Source organism: Odocoileus virginianus, chromosome 12 (genome assembly GCF_023699985.2).
Source record: "Odocoileus virginianus isolate 20LAN1187 ecotype Illinois chromosome 12, Ovbor_1.2, whole genome shotgun sequence".
NCBI classification, from domain to species: Eukaryota; Metazoa; Chordata; class Mammalia; order Artiodactyla; family Cervidae; genus Odocoileus; species Odocoileus virginianus.
The window spans coordinates 40,961,276-40,988,199 of record NC_069685.1 but is presented as its reverse complement, the minus strand read 5'-3'; the positions used below and the strand labels follow the sequence as shown (position 1 = coordinate 40,988,199).

At 38.1% G+C, this 26,924-nt stretch overlaps 2 protein-coding genes across 2 annotated transcripts in view; one reads left to right on the top strand and one right to left on the bottom strand.

Moving 5' to 3' along the window:
- The window catches only part of ZNF10 (zinc finger protein 10), a 51,219-nt gene that overhangs the window by 12,872 nt on the left and 11,423 nt on the right, over positions 1-26,924 (bottom strand). The window contains exons 4-5 of the mRNA XM_070474659.1: positions 24,090-25,252; positions 199-615 (exon numbers count right to left, since the gene is read on the bottom strand). Coding sequence (XP_070330760.1) covers positions 199-615; positions 24,090-25,252 — 1,580 coding nt within the window. The remainder of the gene's footprint in view (positions 1-198; positions 616-24,089; positions 25,253-26,924) is intronic.
- ZNF891 (zinc finger protein 891) lies at positions 201-24,159 on the top strand. Its single transcript, XM_020905726.2, has 2 exons — positions 201-625; positions 9,164-24,159. The coding sequence occupies exon 2, from the start codon at positions 9,279-9,281 to the stop codon at positions 10,914-10,916; it is 1,638 nt and encodes a 545-aa protein (XP_020761385.2). The 5' UTR covers positions 201-625; positions 9,164-9,278; the 3' UTR covers positions 10,917-24,159.

Here is a 26,924-nt window from a genome sequence, read left to right as displayed (position 1 = left end):
GCAGCGGGCATCAGGGTCCAATCCCACCATCGTGACCGCGCGAATCCAAGGGGCTCCGGGGATAGGTCAGCCCAGGAAGACCATAGGGAAGAAGCATTGTTGGTGAAATGACCGTCCACCTCAGGGAAGAGGCGAGCAAACCGCGGTGCCCGGTCCGCTAGGAAGCAAACCACGTCCAGCCCTCCCGTGCATACCTACGATCGGCACCTGCGGGCGCAAAAGAACCGTCACAAAGGCAGCGGCTCGGCGAGCTAGCCCACAGCCGGGCTCCCGCGCCTCGCAGGTCCACAGGGCAGGCGGCTGCAGCGCGGGCCCCGCCCGGCCTCCTGCTTCGGCCCCCGCAGCCCACGCAGTGCCCCAGCCCCTCGCGCACGCGCTCCACGTCCACTCACGACCAGCCGAGAAGCGTATCCGAACGCAAAACCCAGGGACGCTCCGCAGGGTGGCGCGGGGGCTCATGGGAAATGTAGTCCTGGCCCTGGCTCCGCGGCCAGGGGAGCGCGCGCCCGTATCCTGCGGCTCCCGGCTGAGAGCATCGGCCCGGGTTCCTGCACCTCGTGCTCGCTGCTCCCTTTCCACCGCGGCCTGGTGGTTCCAGCCCGAGAGGCGTGAACCCTGAGGACAGGTGAGCGCGTAGGTTCACGGACCTCGGAGGAGATGCGGTTAGGGATAGGGGACAGGGGGCTGCCGGATTCGCCAGGCCGTCGGCCGTGGGTAGGGGGCAGCGTTCTTGCGGCCCGGGTTTCCTGGGACAGACACAGGTTCGGGGTCGGTGTTTGGGGGTGAGCAGCACCAGGCGCTGGGGAAGAGTCTGACTTTCTTCCGTGAGCGAGAGGAGCAGGGGTGTCTAGCTTGTACTTCTTACTTTATTCTGATGCTTTTTTTCAGTCAGTCTTAACACCTGTCAGTTGAAAAAAAAGAAAAGCATAACCTAAAAGTTGAGAATTATATATATTTTTTAGTGGGTGTACTGTTGAGAAATTAACAACAGGGAGCAGCCTCTCAGCTCTGAGGAACCTTCCCAAGAGGTAAGGGGGAAGCCAGGGTATACAGATTTGCGACAAAAGCCAGGTAGAACATAAAACGAAATTACGTTAATTAAAGAAAACCAAACATCAAGTTGATGATCTTAGCACATTTTTATGTATGGGAAGATGTAAGAGTCTGGGCTTATTGAAAGCATTCCTCTGATAAGGATTTTAACTCTTCAGGGACAGTATCCTATGTTTCTCCATCCTGAATCCCCTTCAAGGGTGGTGATCTGCAGTGGGCAGATCACCTGAAGGCTGCAGCATTCTTTGCTGATATGGCAGATGACATTCTTTTAACACAGTGCCTCCTCTTGGTCATAACATTTCATGACCAATTTTTTTTGACTATGCTGTGGCATGTGTAACCTTAGTTTCTACACCAGAGATAGAACCCCTGCAGTGGAAATGCGGAGTCTTAATCACTGGATCATTGGGGAGTATGCATGACCAGTTTTGTCCACTGTGCTGGGAAGGCTCTCATTCCTAAATCAGGAGAAGATTCTGTTGATAGGCCATTTGATGAGCTGAGGGTTTTTGTTTGGTCCTTGGTGGCTCAGATGGTAAAGAATGCCTGCAGTGCAGGAGACCCAGGTTCAATCTCTGTGTTGGGAAGAACCCCTGGAGAAGGGAATGGCAACACACTCCAAAATTCTTGCCTGGAGAATTCCATAGACAGAGGAACCTGGCAGGCTACAGTCCATGGGGTTGCAAAGAGTGGGACAGGACCGAGCGACTAACACTTTCACTTTTTCACTTTATGTTTTTTTGGATTAGACCCTGTTGATCATCTAAAATTCTCTGGATTGCTTGTATTACTAGTTTATTATGATCCAGTAGATGTTTTCCCTTGTTGCTTCTAATTGTATTTAGAGTTGTACTATTACATTAATTATGTGTAGAGTTATACATATGATTAACTATTTTGAGATATTAATTTTGTTGGAGGCCTGGTAACATGTTGTGTAATGCAAGAGACAACAGTCTTGTAAAAGAGAATATAATACAACTGGTAACATTAATAGTGTAGCAGAGAGAGACACAGGCATAAATAATTTGAAAATGAGAGAGAGCAAATTAAAACAATGGTTAGTATAACTAGTTGTAATCTTGACATAATAGGCCAAGTCATCTGGAGTCAGTCAGCTGGAGAAGCCAAACTATGGAAGGATCAGGTAGAGAGAAAAAGATAAATGTTTTATTTCTGTTTACAAAAGTATTCTTCTTAGAATGACATGGTCAAAGGTCTGATTACAAGGCAATTGACAAGAAACTTGCATATTTCTGTGACATAAAACATTTTAATAACTAGAATTATGACTGGTAACATTATACCAGGACTTTGAAGCATCTCAGAGTTGGCTAAAGGTCTAAAGAACTTTAGTTAGAATTTGACATGTACAAAACTACTTTTTCAGGGCTCCTTTTCTACAAACTTTCCAAAACTTTCTGTTTCCATATTAGGTTGTCCCTTATTATTATTTTGTTTATCAAGAAATAACCAGCTATAGGACAAAATCACCCTTATTTCCCCAACAAATTCACTCCTATTCTTCATGCTTTCTTTTACTGAAAACTTACATTCTAATTCCCTTGCACATTAAAATGCTTTCCTTAATATTTATTAATTATATTTCAGTTTTAACCCTTAAAACCTTTATCTCTAGGGAAAACAGACATGCAGCCTGTAGTTGTGAACTGTTTGTCATAGCAGCATTTCCTGGTTGGCAAACTTGGTATTTCCCATAACCCCTAGTAACATGTATTTTCTGATTTCTTTCTTCAGTGTCTTATAAGACATGTGTCTAAAAATCCCAAACATCTTTAGTTTCTGTCTCATAAGGAGACAAAAGGAGGTAAATTTAGACCTGTTTAGCAATTATTGTTCACGTGTTTTATCTTAACCTGAAATGACCTGGCTATTTAATGAATTCCCATCATTTAACTGAATTTAGCAAAACTCAAATTACTAAAAATCAGGAGAAACTATTTTAGATACATAATTATTCCTAAAGAGTTCACTTGAAAACTCTTACCTCATTTGCTTTTATTTTATAAGTTATGAAAATACCATCCTACCAAGTTAATTTTTTGCTGGCAAATCTGCAACAGAAATAACATGAACATATTGACCTTCAATAAACCTAGGTGTAATAAAAATAAGACAAGTCTTATTTTATAAACCAGCAAGCTTAAGCTAGCTTTAATACCAGATGTTAATTAATATTGAGTATTTCTTCTAGATCATGTGAGCCTTGAATTCATTCTGACCAGTTTCTTTTATATTTTGAAATATTTAATTTGTAAGTGCTTACTTATAAGCCAATTAAATAGAACTCTTTATAAGTTTAATTTTGATAATATTTTCTGGAGATAGAGACATCTATATGTATAATGTGTACACACACATATAAATAGACAAAACTAGAGATCTCAAAGCATCACTTTAAAAACTTTGTTCTGAATCAGGTATTACAATATAAACTTAGTTTATAATTAACAGTGGGAATAAATTAAATTTGCTTGCTTAGATGATTAGGCTTTATTATTTGTGGAAAAAGTTTTAAAGATTTCTGTTTGTCCTTAATAAACCTTTAAGTATGAATCAGATTTGGGGTGAGATGATTTCCAAATAAACTGAAAATTAAGAGTTCTGTGTACTATTCATAGAACTTTAGGGTTCACTGTCTTTGAAGTCTTGAGTAAGGCATTCAACAAAGGCCCTCTGAGTGCACAGATTAGACCCAGAACAAAATCTGTTACTAATTTTATTAGCTCCTGAATATCGGCCCCAGTTTTTACTTTATATTGTATGACTCTATTGGTTTCCTTTAGTATGTTTAATTAATAGTTCTTGAGGGGCATAGCTACATGCTACTTTATAATAACAATACCCAGCAGGGGACACAGTACCCATTGGTCCCCAACAGTAAAGGAAGCCTATCAACAAGTCTTGGTCTTACAAGGAGTCATGGAAGCTTTGCCTTCTTTTATCCCCTGACCTTTTATCTGTTTTTTTATGAAATGCTCTGGGGTCCCTAGTAAAGGGTTGAACTAGGGGACTCAGGCCTTTTTTGGTCAATCTTTTAACTTGGTTAATTGGCCTGTTGCCCCAAGTAATTGTTGGTCAGCTATCTCAGTGTAATTTTTTCCAGCCCTTTGTGTGTGTGTGTATGTATTTGGTTTGGTCTCAGTGGCCTTGGGCTGCAACAGCTTCAGTTCCTGGACAGAGACTGAGGTTGAGTTGTGGCACTAAGAACACCGAATCCTAGGGACTAGACCAGTGGTCAGTAGCAAGGCCCTGGCGCTTCAGCTTTGCAGAAAATAAATCCCACAAAGATGGAAAGTAGTGAAACAAGTTAAATGTTTATTAGGAGGAAAAAAGAATCCATTACTTGTGTATAGACACATGGGTGGACTCAGAGAGTTGCACCCTTGGGGCAGTTTAAATCACTTACATGGGGCATTTCTTCTGGTTTTCCTTTGGTCAATCCTTTTTGATTTGCCTGATTTGGAGTACATATTTGGTATGTCTCAGGATCCTCCCATGTATCTCTTAGCCAAGATAGGTGCTTTACAGCAGAGGCCTATGGGTAGTCAGCATCATTTGCTATGGGATGGCGCCCCCTTGTTTACGTCGCGTGAGGAACTTTTCTGTGTTTGTGTAGTTGGGGAATCCTCCTGACTCTAAGAATGAAAAATAAATGGTCACTTATCTTTTGTCTGGCCAAGGTCCAGCCTCCTCAGTTGGCCTGCTGTTTTCGTCTTGGAGTATGGATCCACAGAGAATGAATTGTTTGCCCTGAGGGCCATCTATCTCCTGCTTCAGGGTAAATAAGGTGGAGTTGTTTGGGGCCCTTTAATGTTGGGGACCAATGGGGGTCCCTTTGGCCCATCCAACCTGAGGTAGTATCGCATCAAAACTTTTTAATCCTCTTAATGTCTGTTTTATTTATCCCATTTCCTTTTTTTTTTTTTTTTGCTGCCACCGCCGCCTCCCCTCCCCTCCCCTCTATTTATCCCATTTCTTAATAACCATTGAGAGATTTATCTTTTGGGGGATGAGTCACTTTAAAATTTCCACCTTGTTAGGAAAAAGTTTGTAGACTTTCCCTTCATTTTTAAAAAATTTCCTGTTAATTTACCTAATTAACATTAATTTGTTTTTATTAGCATCTGTAAGATCCATTGAGAGGAAGCAGAGGCCACAAATAAGACTTTGCAAACTGGTTTTTTGCTTGTTTTAAATTAAAGGAGTTCTTAGGTTAATCATTTTATATATATGTGTGTGTGTGTGTGTATGTGTGTGTGTATAAACAATTTTATAATTTTTCCTCCTTTTGATGTAGTTTTATTTCCCCCCATAAGTACCAATAAAACAACTGTTAATAATGAGCGCCCTCTAAAAATTTACCAGTTTAGAAGTTTCTTCCATTTAATGGCTCCATCATCTGGCTATTAATGAAATATATGATAGTAGTGACCCAAACTAATAAGATTCAAGAGGCTTCCCTACAAGATGGCGTAAAGGATGCCACATAAGCAAGACCCAGAAGGTTTACTCCCAAAAATAGTTTAAGAAAGTGAAGGTCTTCATTGTACAGACTGACACAATGAAGGTTAAGGTGGCAAAAAGCCCCTAACAATTGGTACAGCCAGACGAAAGACTGACCAGAACCCCAGTCTATTTGATTGTCACCAAATGAACATGATTTGTGTGCCTTTTGGATGGCAGAGACCAAGTTCTCAAGTCACACACACATATACCACACAAGAAGAACAGGTAGAACATTTAGTCTCAAGGACACAGGAAAGAGAAATGCAGGTTCACCCTAGAAGGGCTTTTATCTTTAAGGTCAGAATTCTGAAAAGATGTATTATCAAACTAACTTTCTCTAACTTAACCGTGTATGCAGTAAAAGGGCCCCATCATAGTCATTTTCAGGGTGAGATTTCCTTTACTCCCCAATTAAGTAGGTTCTTGCAAGTATGAACTCTATATATACATAAATCTGGCTAGGGTGTTAGTTGGAGGTTGGCTTTCTGATTCCCCTAGCTTATCTGAGAGAATCTATTTTCCATTTTAAAGTTGAATTCGTTGAGGATAAAATTTACCAGTGAAATTGTGTGTTGGACCTGTGTGCTGCTTATGAGCTTAATTCCTCTAGGTTTTTACCCCAGAGTCTTCTCTGCTCCTCTAATATGTCTCAGTTATCCCTCTGGTAGTAGAAGACCATCATGGTGCTTTGATCACAGAGTGGCTAGTTCTTATTTCTGTCCCCAGGAGAGCAAGTTTTTAAAGTTAAATTGAATGGATTTCCCTATAGAGACAGCTGCACACTGTGAAGATTTGCCTTTACCACTCCTGCAAGTTTCTCAGTTGCCAGAGAAAGTCATTGCTGACCATGAGATGTCCCTTCTTCAGAGCTGAAAACTATCATGATGTTTTCACTTTTATTCTGACAAATTCTTGCTAAGGTAGCCTTTTGAGGAAAAACATCAGGTCAACCTCCTACCTAACCACTCAGCCCAGATTACTCAGTGTCTTTGTTTTTTTTTAGTGTCTTTCAATTGAAGAAATCCCACTGTCTTTCATCCTGGGTCCCCCAGGATCTTCCAACTGTGGATGTCAGGTGGGGTGGTGGTAGTGGTAACTTTTTCATAGTGTCTGTCAACCAAGCGCCCCTAGTATCTTTCACCTGGTAAGCCAAGTGCCTGTTATGCACCCCCAAATAAAATGCAGGATCATCAACAAGTAGTTGGGAGAACGAGGAGAACCAGGAGGGACTCACCCATATTCATTTGAACTCTTTGAGGAGGCAGATGGGCACAGGAGGCCTGTACTAAGACTCTGGCTCATTGTAGAGTTCATGTGAAGGAGAGAAGTCAACTTTGGGTCCCTTAATTGGTTGCCAGAACTGTTAACTGAAAAAAAAATACACAACCTGAAAGTTGAAAACTATATTTTATTCTGCGGATTTTCTCAATAGCTTTGAGAGATTGATCCAAAGAGAAGGGAGGAGCCAGGATACATAGGAGTTTTTATAAGAAAGACCTGGTAGTCGGAACATCAAAAAATACTGTTAATTAAAGAAAACTAGATAGTGTTTATGAATTTAACACTTTTTGTGTATGGGAAGATGCAAGAGTCCGGGTTTATTGTAATCATTCCTTTGCTATGCACCTTATCTATCTAGGGTCAGTATAGTGCATTTCTCCATGCTGAATCCCCTCTGAATACATAGTCTAGGGTGGCTGTCGTGGCTGATATCTTGAAGGCCACAACATCCTTTGTTGTGACATTTTGTCCACACACCTTAATCCATTACTGGGCTGTATCACAGTAATGAGATATCGTTTCTCTGTGGCAAACTTTAAATTAAAGAACTTAAGATCATATGAACGTTATTTCAACAATGAGTCAAAGAAATGAGCTGGGAGGGGGGTTAAGCATTTATGAGATGACAGAAAATTTTGAAGACTGTCTGGTGTATTTGACATTAAGGAATTATTGCTAGTTTTGTAGGTGTGATAATAATATCTTGGTTATGAGTTTTTAATTTCAGAGATAAATTCTGAAATATTTATGAGTAATACATCATTCCCAGATTTGCTTCAAAACAAGAGTGATGGATACAAGAATGTTCATTATACCCTGACATTATAATAACAATAATAGTTTTTCTGCTTTTCAACCATTCCTGCATTCCTGGCTAAACCTTGCTTGAATGTGACATTGTATTATTACTTTAATACACTGCCATATTCAATTAACTAATATTTTACTTAGAACTTTTTCAATGTTCATAATTAAGATTGCACTTTAATCTTTTTTTGTACTATCTTTGCAAGATTTTACTAGTCTCATGAGTAATTCAAGAAGCACAGATTTTTTTTTTTTTTTTCTACTTGGTAAAATGATTTTTCCCTTGAAAGTTTTGGGCTCAAAATCTTTTGGGATAGATATTGGACTTCTGATTCAATTTTAAATGGTAGTGATTAATTTCAGTTTGTAGTTCTTAATTGAGTCAGTTCTGGGCATGTGTGATGGGGAGTGTTCTGGATACTCAGGATACCTGCAAGGAACAAATCAGATGTATATTTCTATATAATTTATACTAAAACGACAGTCTTCTGTGCACTTCTGGATTAGGTGCATAAAATCTACCTGTTGAAGATCTTTGTCTAAATAAAAATGCGAGTTCTCTAATTTTGTCCATTAAACCTGAACTCTATTAGAGTATAATACTGAGATAATACTGAGATAAAAGTCTTATATTTGAAAGTTATCAACTAACCTTAAAAAAGTAAGATTTGTAAAAATATTAGCATAACATATTACTGCATGATTTGTTGTGATCCTTAAAGTCTCCAAGCATTCCTCATTTGTATTCACACTATGTGTCAGTCGTTTCAATATTTATATTATAAAAATTATTCAGAAGTATTATCCCATCTGAAATTTAAAGGCCTCAGTCTCAAAGCTTAGCACATAGCTCATGCCTTTTTGTTAATCCCATTCAAGTTTTAGATAGAATGAATCATCATAAGGAGATATGGACTTTGGGGACAGAGATTAAATTGAAGGTAATCAAATGAACATTTGTTTCAAAGTCACATTTACCTTTAATGGCTCCAGTAAAATTCCTAAGTAGGGTAGCAGCCAAATCATTAGTCCTGTTAATTATGTGTGAGGTTGTTTAGGTAAATACCTAGTTACATATACAACAAATAAATTTACCTAAAGCAGTTGTGATTAGCAGGAAAATTATTTTTTATTTTAAAAAGTGAACTGAAAAAGTAGTAAGGTATGCATGACATTCAAGAAACTGTGCCTTTTTAAACTGATTATCTTTGACTTCAATTTTTAAAAATAAAGCTTTTTTTTCTACCCAGAACTGAGTAGTAGTCTACAGGAGAAGCCAGTATAAATAACCAAGGCAGCAGTTCTAGAAAGGGGCCAAAGATGACTATATTGCATATCAATTCAAATCCCCATGAATGTTTTAAACTGATGAGACCTTGCTGGAAGGTACAGGGGAGGGTCTACAATTTTTTTTTTTTTTTACCTTGCCTCCCATGGAACCCTGTTTTTACCTTTCTTCTTTTACCTGAACCTGCCTCTTTGGCTACAGGGAGGACACCCAGTGAAATGCATTCCTGACCTGATTGGACCAGAGAAACAAAAAAAGAAGTATCCAGATCTCTCAGCCCTGTTGTGCAGGTGGATGTCACATTCAGACACTGAAGATGGCAGCCACTGACTTGTCCTCAATATGGGCTCTGCCTGCACAGGACTCTGCCTGTTTCTGTATGAGAAATACTAAGGGGGAAAAGATAGTGCCAGGATTCCCAGCAACTTGGTTACAGGGACCAATGTCTTTTAAAGATGTGGCTGTGGAGTTCACCCAGGAGGAGTGGATGATGCTGGACTCTGCCCAACGAAGTATGTACAGAGATGTGATGTTGGAAAACTATATAAATCTCACCTTAGTGGAATATCAATTATGCAAGCCTGTGATCTCCCTGTTGGGTCAGGAAGACATAAGAACTGTGAAAAGCAGAATTCCCCAAGACACCTGTCCAGACTGGGAGATTCAATTGAAAACTAAAGAGTCAACTTCTAATCAGAATATTTTGGGTGAAGCATCATCTGGTGGCATGAAAATAATAAGATTCACAATGGATGATTGGTCTTGTACATTAAAAGAAGACTGGGAATGCAGTAGAATCAGAAAACAGCACAAGATCCCAGAGGGAATTTTGAGGCAAGTGACATTTACTCAAAAGAAAACAGCATCTCAGGAGAGATTCTTTGACTATCATGAATTAGAGGAAAACTCTAAACTTAGATCAACACTTGTTTTTTCAAGGAGAGTTTCCACCAGTAAACATTGCCATAAATGTTACTTAAATATTGAGTGTTTGAAGCATAATCCAATCCTAAACAATTATGAAAATATCTCTGTAAGTGAGAGAGTCTGTGAAAGTCACAAATATGACAGAACTCTGTGGCATCTTGAAAGAACTCAGATAGCACAGAAAGTATACACATATTGCAAATGTGATACACACTTCAAACATCATAATATGCTTCCTATATGCAACAATTTTCACATGGTGGAGAATTCCTATGAATGTAGTAAAAACAATATATTTTGTTATCATTCATCCCTTGAACAACAGGAGCAAACTCCCACTGAAGAGAAACATGAATGTAATCAGTGTGGAAAAACTTTCAAAAGGATTTCTAATCTTATTTTGCACAAGAGAAGTCACATGAGTGAGAAACAATATGAATGTAAAGAATGTGGGAAAGTCTTCAATGATTCCTCAACCCTAAGGAGACATGTAAGAACTCACACTGGGGAGAAACCTTACGAATGTAATCAGTGTGGAAAAGCTTTCAGTCAAAAAACATCTCTTAAGGTTCATGTGAGAACTCACACTGGAGAGAAGCCTTATGAGTGTAATCATTGTGGAAAATCCTTTGGCACAAGTTCTTACCTTATAGTGCACAAGAGAATACACAGTGGGGAGAAACGCTATGAATGTGATGACTGTGGAAAAGCCTTCAACACAAGCTCTCACCTTAAAGTTCACAAGAAAATACACACTGGAGAGAATCTTTATGAATGCACTGACTGTGGGAAGGTTTTTAGTGGTCTCTCATCTCTTAGAATGCATGTGAGAACTCATACAGGGGAGAAACCCTACGAATGTAAGGAATGTAGGAAAACCTTCAGTGTTTCCTCTTCTCTTAGAAGACATGTGAGAACTCACACTGGAGAGAAACCCTATGAATGTATTCAGTGTGGAAAAACCTTCAGTCAGAGTTCTTCACTTATTATACATAAAAGAATTCATACTGGAAGAGAAACCCTGTAACAGTTAAGAATGTGAGGTTGCCTTTTTCATTGTCTTAAGGTGGATTTCAAGGTCATTGTTTCAGTGTTTGTTCTTTACAATAAGCATTTGAGGCTATCAATAGTACTATAAACACACCTTTAGCTATATAACACGTTTAGGTCTATGATTATTTGTTTTGTTTTAAATCTAAATGTTGTCTAATATTTACTATGACATTAAATCTTTTTTGATCCATAACTGTTTAAAATTATGTATTTTTAATGTTTGCAGTTACCTTATTGATTTTTAAGTTAACTGTATTTAAGTTCAAAGTATCTGAACTATATGATACTACTTTACTAGCATTTTCCTGAGAGTTGCTTTCTGGTCTGGTGTGACAAATATTGCTAGTAGCCAAATGAATATTCAGTTCATCCCTCCCTACTGGCAATCCTGTTTTAGGTTATAATATCAGTGTGTCTAATTATAGAACTCTTTTCAGCTGCTTTGCTGCCATGTGGATCCATTCCCCTCATTCCTGATGAATCAAACATAGACAGTATTTCTGGGGACAGATCTATCTAGTGTTTTCTCTTTGCCTTTTGCACTTTGTCATTCTATCTTCCCTAGTCTTCTCCCTTTGGATTTTGCAGTCATAGAGCTGAATGAGCCATCTTGTGACCCAGGAGGATGACAAGCATGGAATAAATAAAGATGATGTCAGAGAGATCACGGTTTCACAAAGATATCCTCAAACAGTTGTGTCAGCACTACACTGCTTATATTTGGGCATATTTTTATATGAGAAAAATAAGCTTATTGGAATAGAGTCAATACAGTAACCTTGTTTTTAAAAAAGGCAAAGGTCACAAGGTTTGTAGAGTTAAATATTTTATGCTGACTGTACAAATTTGGATAAGAACATAGAAAAGGGAGGAATGGAAGTGATATGTTGATAGAACTTTTGGGCTTAGTGTAGAGTGGATGGAGCTGAGGTCATTGAAAGCAGGTGTCAGAGAGGCAGGAAGGAAATCCCAACATTTAAGCATGAGAAAACCAGTGAGTCTTCAAGTCAAGGGGAAGTTACCAATTTTAAATGCTGAATGAACCCTTGAGATTTGCTACTTGGCCTTACAGATACTGACCAGAGTAGCTCCAATTTATTAAGAAAATACAGAAAGAGGGACTTATGATGGAAGAAAAAAAGCAGTAGTCACAATTTTAGCCTTGCTCACATTATATGAGACATTAGATTAGCAGGCTTATATGTTGTTCTGGACCTGAGGAGATGTCTAGGATGGAGATATAATTTTAGCAACATCAGGAGATAGACTGGGTAATGGGTTTTGTGGAGGTGACTAAAATTGCACAGGGAAAATAGATGGTGTGAAAAGAGAATGTCTACCAGTGACCATGGAGACCTATATCTAAAGTAAGTAAAACTAGAGTTTTACTAAACCAGGACAAATTAGTGTTTGAAGAAGGAAGGTAAAATCGGTTGTTTAAATGCTACTATGAGGTTAAATAGATGAATTCTTAAACAACAACAACAACATAGCAACATGAAGATTATTGTTGATCTCAGGGTATGTTGAGGATGGGTGGTAGATTGGGATGAGTTTAATGATAAAGGACGAGGAAGTAAAGAATAAACATGGACAAATTTGGATAGTAGGAGAAAGACAGGGAAATTGCTGAAAAGAGATTTGGTCAAGGTGTTATAGCCAAACGTTCCAGGAAGCAAACTCAATCAGAAGGACAGTGTGGAGAGTGGAGTGCAGTTTATTTATTTTTTTAAAACTTTATTAATTTTGGCTGTGCTGGCTCTTAGTTGCAGCACTCAGGATCTTTTAATTGTGGCATGTGGGATCAGCATGCAAACTCTTAGTTGTGGAATGTGGGATCTAGTTCCCTCACCAGGGATCGAACCCAGGCCCCCTGCATTGGGAGCATGGGGGCTTAGCCTGGACCTTTCCTTCTGGCTCTGGAAAGTACAGGGTCTGCCTGGCCTGGTTTTTATCCACCCAGGAGGCCTGCTCGGCTGTTGGCATTTTATCTCTATGGCTTCCCAGGTATGCATTCCAAAGTTCACTGAGAGTGTAAGATGGAGTTCCTTTTCTTTTAAAAATGGAGTCAGTCCAGTCAGGGCAACCAGCTCCTTTCCTTCTTCAAATGGAAAATATTTTTTAAATAATGAAAAACTAGGACATGTTTAATTCCTAATGTCATGTATCCAGTATGGAGGGATTAAATGTGCCAGCATAAGATGAGGGACTGTCAGTACCATTAAGTTCTGAGAAGGGGAAAGAGGAATCTGTGAGTACAGATAGAAGGATTGATGTTTTCTACCAGAAGGGATACTTCTACCATTCTCTCAAAAGGAAAGATTTTAATTACCTCTTGATTTACTTATATCTAAGAACTGTCTTAAGAGTATCTGAGCTGTACAATACATCTTGTTTGCTTTCTTAAGAACTACTTTCTGGCCCAGTGTGGCAGATGACTGCTAATTGCTATGTTTCCTCCTTCTCCTTTACTAACAATAGCCTAGTTTTGCTTATAGAGCATGTGTCCAGTTACAAAACTCCTTATCCCAGGCAGGCTCCATGGCCAAGATGAGTCATTCCCCCTGTTCTTGGCCAACAGAAAGAATATAGAAATGAGACTATAGATTTCATGCCAGGATAATCTGCTAAGAGTAAAATGAATGGAAGACTGGTCAGAGGCTTTAGAGAAGAAGACTATGTATGTGAAAGTGATCCCCCCTGCCCCTGCTCCAGTAACCAGTAGGCCTTTCCTGGAGAAGACAGTAAAACAAATAGGAAAGTCTAAGTGAATGATGAGAGTCCTGTTGAATAGAAGATAACAACAAAGAAGAGAGAAAGTTGTAACTAGCTGGTATGAGCCTCAAAGAGTTTTTTCGCTTTTGGGGTTTTTGTTTTGTTTTTTCACAAGAGGTAGCAATTGATTAGAAGCAGCCTATAGATACAGAGTACATGGGAATAAATAACCCTTTGGTGTGATTGTTGTTGAGTAGGTTTTTTCCAGGCTTCTCTGGTGGCTCAGTGGTAAAGAACCCACCTGCCAGTGCCAACGCAGGAGATGTAAGAGATGTGGATTTGATCCCTGGGTCAGGAAGATCCCCTGGAAGAGGGTATGGCAACCCACTCCATATTCTTGCCTGGAGAATATCCCATGGACAGAAGAGCCTGGTGGGCTACAGTCCATGGGTTTCAAAGAGTCACATACCACTGAAGCAACTTAGCATGCACACAGAGTTTTTGCCAGGGGGTAGCCAAGTTTGTTAATACAAAGAATTGAAGGGAATTTGTAGGGAAGTTATTGAGGAATAAAGGAGTTTATTTATCACTCAGGGAAATCTCAGAGGGCACCATGGAAAGTTTCCAGAAGGGCAGGAATTTGGAGTTTATGATTGTGGCATGAGGAATACAGAAGATTGTTATGATGGCTATACAGACAGAATATCAGAGCTGAGGGTAGGCTGTTACTGGGCTGTGACCAATGAAAACAAAATTTATAGGGGCATAGATTAAATCCTAGCAGGTTCTAAGATGATGGATATTCTAATAGGATTCACACATAGCTTGGAAATATCAGGTCGGTTTATTTCCCTCCTTTGGTTCTTGTCTCAACAAAGATTTGGAATGATGGACTAATTATAGCTCAGGCAGGATTTCTTGGCTCCTATCTCATCATAGCAAGGCTTTGAGACAACAGACTGGTTATAGCTCAAGCAGACAAATCTTTTATTTAACAGACAGAGGATAGTACACTTCCTAGATGTGAGAGCAGGCCAGTCCCAAAGGACTGGCCACAAGCCCTCTTGGCTTCCCTTTTTATTCTCCCCATCTCCTCCTCTTGATTTTGCCCTGTGCAAAATAGGGCTTACACTCAGGAAAGGGAATGCAAATAGGCATACACTCAAGGCCAGTTGATAGTTGCAGGTTACATAACAAGACTCTATTGTGCATGTCTTTCCCACAACTCAGTCTGCTATAATCAGATGTATTATGTTTAGGATATTTATGAATCCTTAATGGGCTCCTAGCTGCCTAAGTTTACTTGAGGACACAGCTGCATGTGCCGGAGTTGGAGAAGCCCCTGTGGTTAGTTTGTATCTACTGTGTGCCTCGAGCACATGTTGCTGTGGTTTATTTCTATAGCGTATCTGTGAGTTCTCCTTGCCATGCCTGGGGTGGGGTTTAGAAATCAACTTGCATCCTTTTTGGCTCGGACACCCCTTGTTGCTTGCTCATGCTTAACTTCCTACCTAACCTTTCTAGGTGCTCCTGGAAGGAGCACCTGCAGCCATGCTGTGGCACCAAATATTCCTTTTGTTCATTAGGTGTTTGCAGCCCTCCATGGTATAACAGTAGCAGGCAGCAGTTAGAAAAGAATCCCAAATGCATGTGGTCCTTGCATGAGGAGGTCTTCTTAAATGATGTTCGCAAAGGAGTTGTGGTCTGCTTAACTGGGGGTTGGAATTTATGTACTAGTTTTGGCTCACCAATAACTTGGTACACCAGCAGCTGTGGACTCAGGCCCAGTCTCACCCAGCATATTTCACCTTGGTTTTTTCTTTTTATAAAAATTGAGTCATAGCTTTCATGTCTTTTTAAAAAGCATATCTTTCTATATCAGGGCAGGCTGTTTCATTCTTTGATTCATTTCATTCAAATAGCTTAGTATTTGACTATGTGGATATACTATATATATGTGGATATACTATAATGTACATTTAATCCATTTTCTCTTCCAGATATTTTGTAATAACAACCAATACTGCATGAATAAGATTGTTAATATATTTTGCTTTCCTTTCATCTGTACTCCACACTGCTCCCAGGGTGATTAGTGTAAGGTACTAATCTGATTGTATTACTTTTCACTTTTAAATACTCCACTGTCTTTTCCCTCCTTTTTAATGTTTTACAAGACCTTTTATGCTCAAACTTTTACCTGTCTTTTCAGGCCACATCCCTTGCTACTCCATCTCTTCACTCTCTCTGGACCTTAACCTGGCCTGTTCATCCTTTAGGTATTGTATCCTATATCTGCTCTAACATACTTTTCACACTTTCACAGTATTTCCTATTTAATTATGTATCTTACTAAACTTTAAGCTTTGGTAAGATGGGAACTCTAACTTGTTAATTGTTTTATTCCTAGTACTTGGCCCATAATACTCTTTTAAATATTTGTATCCCCGCCCCCATTTTTGTGTCTTTTGTTTTACTTAGTGTTTCAGTGGAGGATGAACTTAAAATACGAATTGGTTTTTAAGTGATTGTATAAGGTAAAAATTGCATGGAATCAAAATTTCTTTTCTCTTTAAGCACAAGAGTCACAGTCAGCATAGCAAGATATTAGAACAATTGACAGGCATGCAGAAACTAAGACTGTTAAGAGAACTGTAGTTTAATTATTCATGTTCCCTCCCCCTGCCTCCTCCATCCTCAAGTTCATATACTTTGGTCACTGTTCATAGAAAAGGAGTGAAATGACCCAAACACTGGTGATGGTGCTCTGTTCTTTAGGCTACTGATGGAAGCAAAAATTCATAAAACCTTCCTGGGGGGCAGGTAAGCAGTATATGTGCAGAATGAGAATATTCTTAGCCTTTAATCTAGCAATTTTTTCTTAGCTTTTTTGGAAGAATCCTTCATTTAAACATTTATAAGTAACAGCAGTCACCTGAGTTTCATACTGTAGTGAAAAACTAAAATTCCTAAATTCCCGATAACAGCTAATTGTTTTTTTAAAATTATGTATTTCCATAAAGTGGAATATAATGTGGTCATTAAAATGTTCTGTATTTATTGACAACTGGGAATATACTGTATTTTAAGTTGTTGCTGTTGTTCAGTTGCTAAGTCATGTCCAATTCTTTGCAACCCCATGGACTGTAGGATGCCGGTTCCTCTGTCCTCCACTCTCTCCCAGAGTTTCCTCCAATTTATTACCATTGTGTGAGTGATGCTATCTAACCATCTCATCCTCTGCTGCCCTCTTTTTCTTTTGCTTTCAGTCTTTCCCAGCATCAGGGGGCCAAAGTATTGGGGCTTCAGCTTTAGCAACAGTCCTTCCAATGAATATTCAGGGTTGATTTCCTTTAGGACTGACTGGTTTGTTCTCCTTGCAGTCCAAGGGACTCTCAAGAGTCTTCTCCGGCACTACAAAACAGCAATTCTTCAGTGTTCAGCCAACTCTGAGCAGTTATGGTCTGAGAGTATAACCCTGAGAGTTATGATCCAACTCTCACATCCATACATGGCTACTAGAAAAACTGTAGCTTTGACTATACGGCAAAGTGATGTCTCTGCTCTTTAATACACTGTCTAGGTTTGCCATAGTTTTCCTTTCAAGGAGCATTCAAGCATCTTTTAATTTCATGGCTGTGGTCACCATTCTCAGTGATTTCAGAGCTGAAGAAAATAAAATGTCACTGTTTCCACTTTTTCCCATTCTGTTTGCCATGAAGTGATGGGACTGGATGCCATGATCTTAGTTTTTTTTAATGCTGAGTTTTAAGCCAGCTTTTTCATTCTCCTTTCACCCTCATTAATAGGGTGAAAAGTTTTCACTCTCTGTCATGAGAGTGGTATCATCTGTGTATATGAGATTGTTGCTATTTCTAACAGTAATCTTGATTCCAGCTTGTGAGTCATCCAGCCTGGCATTTCACATGATGTCCTCCACATTTAAGTTGAGTATAACCATGTTTTTGTTAAAATATATATTGTGAATATGTGTGTATATATGTGCATTGAAAAGAATATATTCCAAAATATTATCAGTGGTTATTTCTGAGTCATAATTTTTTTTGTTTTACTTCTTTGTTGTTAAAGTTTCTAGGTTACCTAGTAAATGGAGCTAAGTTGTGTTTTTTTAAAATAGTTGTGTATTTTAGTAGTGTAGTTGTGTATTTTTTAAAATAGTAAATAATTCCATCATGAACTACTTAGATAATTTTCAAAAGCATGATTTTAATATCATCAAACTTATAAACAGATTTTCTCAGGCCATTGTCGTATAGATTTAGCCATTTAAAAGTATCAGATAATTTTTTTAAAACATATTTTAAGCCAACTTTTCTGTCTACAGTGTTTTAAAGGCACGTTTTGAAAATGTTGCTATAGGGCCTGGGCTTTTAAGACTTCATCTAAATTGACCTATAGGCAAAATTCATAATATAAGGGAAACAAATGAGGTGTTATAATAGGGAAACATATGTTAGATAAGGCAGTCAGGAAAGGCTTCCATGAGAAGGTGACATTCAAGCTGAAACCTGAAGGAAAGGAAAGGAGTCATCCATGGGGAATTGGAGAGGTGGAGGGACAGAATAGCTTTGAAAGTAGAATAGCAAGAACAAAAGTCCTCGTTTAAATAAATCATAGATCAGTGGCTGGAACATGGACAGGCAAGGGGGTAAAGAGAAGAGTATATGAGACTGGGTTGGAATATAGGCCACATACCAGCTCCAGCATGAGTGTATATTTTATTTGAAGAGCTATCAGAAGCTCTTTAGAAATCTTTCCTCAGAGGTTGAAATTATTGCTTTTTAAAAAAATTAAACTATTGTAAAAATCCTGGGAAACTAGGAGTCTACTTTAGCAGTTCATGTGTGAAATTTGAATTACAGAAAATTGTCATTTTCTTAGCATAAAGAGTTCTATTAAGACAGTAATTAACATATTTAACATCAGTAGGAAATTCACAGACTAATAAATGTAATGACATAAGCTGCCCTATAATTTAAGAAAGGCATAGCAAACAGATAAAATTATATTTTTCACCAGTCAGCAAAATTTCACATTGAATCTGAAATTTATATTTTCTGATCAATTTCCATTTTTATACATAATGTTGTCCTCTGTGATATTGAGAGTATTGCTGATACAGAATGTAATACTTTAAAAAAATTTGTTTCTTAAAATAGTTTTAAAAGTATAACATTTGTTTACCTTTTTGTTTACTACCTTTCCTCTCTCCTACCCTTTAAAGGTAGACTTTTTGAAAGTGTCACTGAAGACTTGCTCTCCTTCTCCCAAGTCACTAACACCCAATCTCTAAGGTCTGCTGCCTTTTTGCTTTGAAATTTCTTTGAAGGATTTAACAAGTTTCCTGTCCTGAGATGTACTGTATAATGTTCAGTAGAAAATTCTGTGAGGTCATTTCTCAGTAACAAAACTTGACCCAGCCTTAACTCTGTGTGGGTATCTTAAGTCCCCTGAAGCATTGGTCACTGCTTTCTAAGACAATATGGAATTCTGGTAGTAACTTCTTGTTTTAAAGTTGAAACTTAATAATATTTTGGGAGACTTATAAAAACTTTTTTACTGAAACATAATAGCTTAATGTGTATAGCTTAATGAATTTTCCCAAATAGAATATACTTATTAATTGGCCCCTAGATCGAGAGAGAGCCGAACAAGTACATTTACCACTTTTCCCAATGCTGCTAGAATCTTACACTCCATCCATCCCCTCTTAACCATGTGTTAATTATCATGCTTCTCTAGTTTCATGTATATTTTAAACTACAAACTACTGTGTTATCAAATTCATTTATATTTCTTGCATATTCATCTTGTAAAGCAGCCATTTAAAATATATAAACCATTCTTAACTCACAGGCCTTGATTTGGCCCATAGGCCTTAGTTTCCTAATACTTCTGTACTGCAGGTTTCCATCTAGGATCAGTTCATACTGCCTGAAGAGCTCATTGTATTATTTCTTTTAGTCATAGCTGTGCTACACAGATTCCCTTTTTTGTTTATCTGAAACATCCTTATTTCAACTTTGAAGGATTTTTTGGTTGGTACAGAAATCTAGATTGGTATCAGTATTGGTATCAATTCAGTAACTCCGTCGTGTCCAACTCTTTGTGACCCCATGGACTGCAGAACACCAGGCTTCCCTCTCCATCACCAACTCCCGGAGCTTACTCACACTCATGTCCATAGAGTCGGTGATGCCATCCAACCATCTCATCCTCTGTCATCCCCTTCTCTTCCCGCTTTCTATCTTTCCCAGCAACAGGGTCTTTTCCAGTGAGTCAGTTCTTCACATCAGGTGGCCAAAGTATTGGAGTTTCAGCTTCAGCATCAGTCCTTTCAATGAATATTCAGGACTGACTTCCCTTAGGATTGACTGGTTGGATCTCCTTGCAGTCCAACAGCCTCTCAAGAGTCTTCTCCAACATCACAGTTCAAAAGCATCAATTCTTCAGTGCTCAGCTTTCTTTTATAGTCCAACTCTCACATCCATACATGACTACTGGAAAAACCATAGCTTTGACTAGACAGACCTTTGTTGGCAAAGTAATGTCTCTGCTTTTTAATAGGCTATCTAGGTTGGTTATAACTTTCCTTCCAAGGTGTAAGTGTCTTTTAATTTCATGGCTGGCATCACCATCTGCAGTGATTTTGGAGCCCCTAAAAATAAAGTCTCTCACTGTTTTCACTGTTTCCCCATCTATTTGCTATGAAGTAATGGGACCAGATGCCATGATCTTAGTTTTCTGAATGTTGAGTTTTAAGCCTACTTTTTCACTCTCCTCTTTCCCTTTCATTAAGAGGCTCTTTAGTTCTTTGCTTTCTGCCATAAGGGTGGTATCATCTGTGTATCTGAGGTTATTGGTATTTCTCCCAGCAATTTTGATTCCAGTTTGTGCTTCATCCAGCCTGGCATTTCTCATGAGTTACTTTGCATATAAGTTAAATAAGCAGAGTGACAATATACAGCCTTGACATAATCCTTTCTGTTGTTCCATGTACAGTTCTAACTGTTGCTTCTTGACCTGCATACAGATTTCTCAGGAGGCAGGTCAGGTGGTCTGGTATTCTCATCTCTTGAAGAATTTTCCAGAGTTTGTTGTGATCCACACAGTCAAAAGATTTGGCGTAGTCAATAAAGCAGATGTTTTTCTGGAACTCTCTTGCTTTTTCTATGATCCAACGGATGTTGGCAATTTGATCTCTGTTTTTTTTCCTTGTCAGCACTTTAAAGGCATTATTTCATTATCATCTGACTTCCATCATTTCATTTGAGGAGGAAGCTTTCAGTCTTATTGTTGCTCCTTTGAGGGTAATCTCTCCTACTCCATACCAGCTTTTGATAACCAGGTTTTACTTTTTATTACAATGTGCATAGTTGCCTGCTTGGAATTTGCTCAGCTTCTTGAATCTGTAGATTATCTTGCATCATTTCATAAGATTCTTGACTGAATTACTCAAATATTTCTTCTGTGTCATTCTCTTCTTAAAAGACTGTAACTACACATATATTAGAACTTTTGAGTTTGTCCTAAATGTCTGTGCCTTACACTCATCTTTCTTTCCTTCTCTCTCCTCTGTCTCTTGTTTTAGTATGGATAATTGGATAATCATGACAACAGAGTAATAAAAATATTGTAACTCTTTCAGAGCTACAATGGTTTCCTTCCTGTGTTTCACATCATTTGAGTATGCAAACCTAAGATACTTGTGTATCTGAAATACAAACTCCTTATACTACATAGATTAAAATGTTCATATTGTATGTTTACTGTTTCACATGTATTGAGATGGTCACACTATATGTCACTATTGTTTCTTCGTCAAACAAATTGGAACTGAAATAATATATGAGTAATTTAAAGTACATCATATACTTTATTTCTGCTATTTTCTTTTACATCATCTTAATGTGTTTAGCTGGCCATTGTTACTGAATTTCATCTTGAAAAACAAGAAGCTTTTCTTTTAGTCTTCTGCTACCTCTGCAATAGCTTATTAAAAAAAAAAAAAAAGATTGTTATGTTAACAATATGTAACACATTCTGTGCTAAAATTGAGTGAAAGCAACATTGCCGGCACTGCATTGCTATGACAAAGCATACTGTATAAATGAAAATATCCAAACTTTCACTTTCTCTTTTCAGTGTTTTGACATATCTTTTATTGTATAATGTAGGAACTAACTGTATTTTAATGTATTTGATACATTATCTGTACTTTAATTAAATGAAAAAGAATAGCATAGTTCTTATTTTCTTAAGTATTTTACCACAAATGTACAAGAGGAACTTTGGGTGAGTTATGTAGTTCAGAATGCTGCTGCATAAAGTAAATTTTAGGGGAAAGTTCTTATTTCTTATAAAATTATTCAAGCAACATATCTGGCGAACTGACTACCTGCAAAGACACTGTTTCTGAGTGCCCCTCACTCACCTGAGTGTAGGCCTGTTCCCATTTTTCCATCATTCTTCATTCTCCCTTGCTCCAATTAGGAGATCATATTTGGTTTAGAAATAGAAAGTCCTGCTTATAAGGAGAAAACAGGTAATTTGAAATATTATGGTTTTCCTAGATCCTAGGGAAGAGAAGCTGTTAGTAAAATAACCAAAGCAGAATGCATGCCACTTCCAACTTGTACCAATTTAAAATATTTCTTCAAGAACATGGACTACAAATTCAGCCAGGCAACTTGGAGCTTACCTCCTGATATTTCCTATGGAGAAGGCAGATTTCTAAATTCAGATCCTGAATTTGGAGGAATAGTACCCATCTTCGACCAGATTCCCATAATTCTCCATCATTACATCCCATACAAAAATTTGGGGCAGGGTTTAATCAGCCCCGTTCCTCCTGGGAGAAGTCTATGGTCATACCTCTGAATGTAACAAATATATTTGAGATGACAAATATATTCTTGTTCATCAAAGACTGCCACAGGGTGCAAGGGAAATTAATCATATTGGCCACCACTATAGGAAAATGGGGGTTTATAGAGTGGAGTTGTTCTAATAGTTTGAGGCTTTGAATGGTTCTAGAAAAGTAAATATTAGACAGCAGCTATGTGTTTTGTTGTTACATTGAGTGGAAAAGAAATATGCTAGATCTTATCTTGTGAAAGAACATGAAAAAATGTGCATTAATGAAGCACTTATCGGAGTGCTAAATCACGTATTTTGTGTACTAAATGCAAGAGAAGTTCTTTAAAAGGAGGCAATCAGATGCCTCAAAGGTAAGTAATCTTTAAAATGGGAGAATAAAGAATGGGCAGGTATATGTGGAAATGAAAACATAATCTGATTTGACAAATATGTGATTACAAAAGAAATGTTCTTACTGTAATTGGAGCAAAAGAGGAAAACAGCCTTGGCATTTTCCTGTGATGTGCCTTATTTATAGTTATTTCAGACTGACTAAGACATCTAGTCAGATTCAAGGGTAAACATGAATTATCATAACCTTAGGTCCAAACTCTGACTCAAAGTTAAAACCATAAAATATCTAAAAATGCTTCTATAATTATGTCTTTATAATGTTTACAAAAGCATGCTACTCTTGTTGATGTCAATATTGTGATAGTTGCATTTTCAGAATCACACTTGCTGTGAAGAAACAAACTCAGTCAGTACCACATTTAATTTACTATAAATCAAAAGATTTATTCATAGCTTTTATGAATTTGCTTTAAAAAAAGCCAAAACAAACATCCCCGTTAAGAAAAAAACTCCCACATCAATTCTATCCAGTATAACTTCTTAGAACGCTAAGATTTTGCCACACTTGTTACAGTGGTGGTTTTTCCCCAGGATAATTCTGTAGGTTTGAAATACTTCAGAAAGTCACCCTATGTTAAGTTCATTTATAGGGTTGCTTTTTCCCCCTTAGAAGAGTATTTTAAAATTTCCCATTGTGTTTGTTTGACTTTTCTGCATTATGAATTTTCTTATCTCTAGGAAAAAGTATAGGCTTCCCTGGTGACTCAGTGGTAAACAATCTGCCTGCAATGCAGGAGATGCAGGGTTGATCCCTGGGTCAGGAAGATCCCCTGGAGAAGGAAATGGCAAAGCACTCCAGTCGTCTATCCTGGGAAATCTCATGGACAGAGGACCCTGGCAGGCTACAGTCCATGGGGTCGAGTTGGACACGACTTAGTGACTAAACCACCACCACCACCACCACCAGATGAAGAATCTTCTCAATACTGATTGATTTCATCTTCTATTGTTACAAAAGAGAATAAGCAGCTATTAATGGCTTTCCCAAATATTCCTGGGGGTTTTCTCCAGAATACTGACTACAGCATAGACCACATTTTAATCACAACATATTCACATAAGGCTTCTTTTCAAGAGTTCACTGAAGTCAAAGTAAGGCATTAACTACTTTTTAAAAAAAATCTATACATTCTTAGGTTTTGTCTATCGTGTGAATTCCCTGGTGTTCAGTAAGGAATGAGTGGTAATTAAATGAATTTTCATATTCATAGGGGTTCTCTAGAGTGTGTGTTCTCTCATGTTTAGCAAGGTTTGAGCTCCAGCTAAAGGATTTATTGCATACCTTACATACATAGGGCTTCTCCCCAGTATGAGTTATCTGGTGTAGAATGAGGGAAAAGCTCCTACTAAAGGTTTTGTCACATTCAGTACATGCGTAGGGTTTTTCTCCAGTATGAATTTTCATATGTTGTGCAAGGGATGCATGCCATGTGAAAACTTTACCACATTCATCACACTCATAGAGCTTTTCTCCAGCATGAATTCTCTGATGTTTGACAAGGAAGGAGTGGCAACGGAAAGCTTTACTGCACTCATTACATTCATAGGGGGTTTTGGAGGTATGGACACTCTGATGTCGGGTAAGATGTGAAGAACGGCGAAATGCCTTCCCACACTCAATGCATTCATAAGGTTTCTCTCCAGTGTGTGTAATCTGGTGACGAATGAGTTCAGAGCCACTGCTAAAGGCCTTCCCACATTTCCTGCATACATATTGTTTCTTTCCTATGTGAATTCTCTGATGTCGAGTGAGGTTTGAGGCACGACTAAAGGCCTTTCCACATTCAGTACACTCATAGGGTTTCTCCCCAGTATGCGTTCTCTGGTGTTCAATGAGGAAAGAAAGGTAACTGAATGTTTTATTACAGTCTTTACACTCATGGGGTTTCTTTCCCGTATGTATCATCTGATGTTTTACGAGGTTTGAGATCTGGCTAAAGGTTTTTCCACATTCCTTACATACATATGGTTTCTCTCCAGTATGAGTTCTTTGATGTAGCACGAGGGAAAAGCGCCGACTGAAAGTTTTTCCACATTCATGGCATCCATAGGGTCTCTCCACAGTATTGACATTCACATGCTGAGACAGAGCTTCTTGATGGGAAACTGTCACTTGCCTGATACATCCCTGATTTCCCTGCAGAATCTCAGTATCATGTTCACATTTCCAGCCTTCTTTAAAACTGGAATACTCAGAGCCTTGGCTTAGAAATCTTTCCATTATCAAATACTGGGATGAATTATCTTCAAATATGACATTTTTTGGAGAAAACTCTTTGATCTCACCATTTGGCTTTGAAGCTGAAAAAAAGCAAATATTTTTTTATTTTCTGTATTGAGTAAAATAAAAGCCATTCTTCCATTTTTAAATGAGAATTACATTGAAAAAAAAATCTTAGCATTGCATGACTTTTATAGTTGTCATGTCTTTGAAATCTGAGCAGTATATATCCAGAAATCCAGAAATTCAGAAGACATTAAACAGAAAGATGTAGGTGAATTAGGAGACTAAAAATAAGTAATTGAAGGTGAGGGAAAAATAAAACTATTAGGAAGATAAATAATTCTAAAGGATAGGTGGTTAATCATCCTCACCTCTATTTAAACTTTATTTGCTGTCAGAATGGCTTGAAAATGACAATTGCATTTGCAACTCTGGAAGTTTAAAATTATTTCCAACCTGGTATACAGATTCAACAAAATACAAATCAAAATCCCAGCAAGTTATTTCACAGATCTCAAATAACTGACTCTAAATTTAGTTTATACAAAAAAGAAAATGATGTAGAATACCTAACACAGTACTGAACAACAGTCAAAGGACTGACTCTTGACTTCAAGACTTCTGTAATGCTACAGTAATCAAGATAGAGCAGCACTGGTGAAAGACTAGACAAGGAGATAAATGGAACAGAGCAGAGAGTGCACAACAGATCTGCATGATTATAGTCAACTAATCTTTGACAAAGGAGCAAGGACAACACAAGAAGCAAATACAGTCTTCTCAAAAAATGGTACTGGAATATCCACATGCATAAAAGTGAACCTAGACACAGACATTACACTGTTAACAAAAATTAACTCAAAATGGATTACAGAACTAAATGTAAAACACAAAACTATAAAACTTCTAGAAGATAACAAAGGAGAAAACATAGATGATGTTAGTTATAGTGATGACTTTTTGGATTTAACATCAAAGGCACAATCCATGAAAGAAGTAATTGATAAGGTGGACATCACTAAAATTAAAAACCTCTGTTCTGCAATAGCCAATGTCAAGAGAGTAAGAAGACAGGATGCAAAGAGAGAAAATATTTGCAAAAAGACATATCTGACAAGAGTTACTACCCAAAATATACAAGGAACTCTTAAAACTCAAGAAAATGAACAACCCAATTTAAAAATAGGCAAAAGTCATGAACAGACATCTCACCAAAGAAGATATATAGGTGGCAAGTAAGAATATAAAAAGATATTCAAAATCATATGTCATTCAGTTCAGCAGCTCAGTCATGTCCGACTCTTTGAGACCCCATGAATCGCAGCATGCCAGGCCTCCCTGTCCATCACTAACTCCTGGAGTTTACTCAAACTCATGTCCATCGAAACAGTGATACCATCAGCCATCTCATCTGTCATCCCCTTCTCCTCCTGCCCCCAATCCCTCCCAGCATCAGGGTCTTTTCCAATGAGTCAACTCTTCACAGGGGTGGCCAAAGTATTGGAGTTTCAGCATTAGTCCTTCCAATGAACACCCAGGACTGATCTCCTTTAGGATGCACTGGTTGGATCGCCTTGCAGTCCAAGGGACTCTCAAGAGTCTTCTCCAATACCACAGTTCAAAAGCATCAATTTTTTGGCACTCAGCTTTCTTCACAGTCCAAGTCTCACATCCATACATGACCACTGGAAAAACCATAGCCTTGACTAGACGGACCTTTGTTGGCAAAGTAATGTCTCTGCTTTTTAA

What these genes read in the sequence shown, in the direction of transcription:
- ZNF891 (XM_020905726.2), top strand. Translation starts at nt 9,279, where the DNA reads ATGGCAGCCACTGACTTGTCCTCAATATGGGCTCTGCCTGCACAGGAC.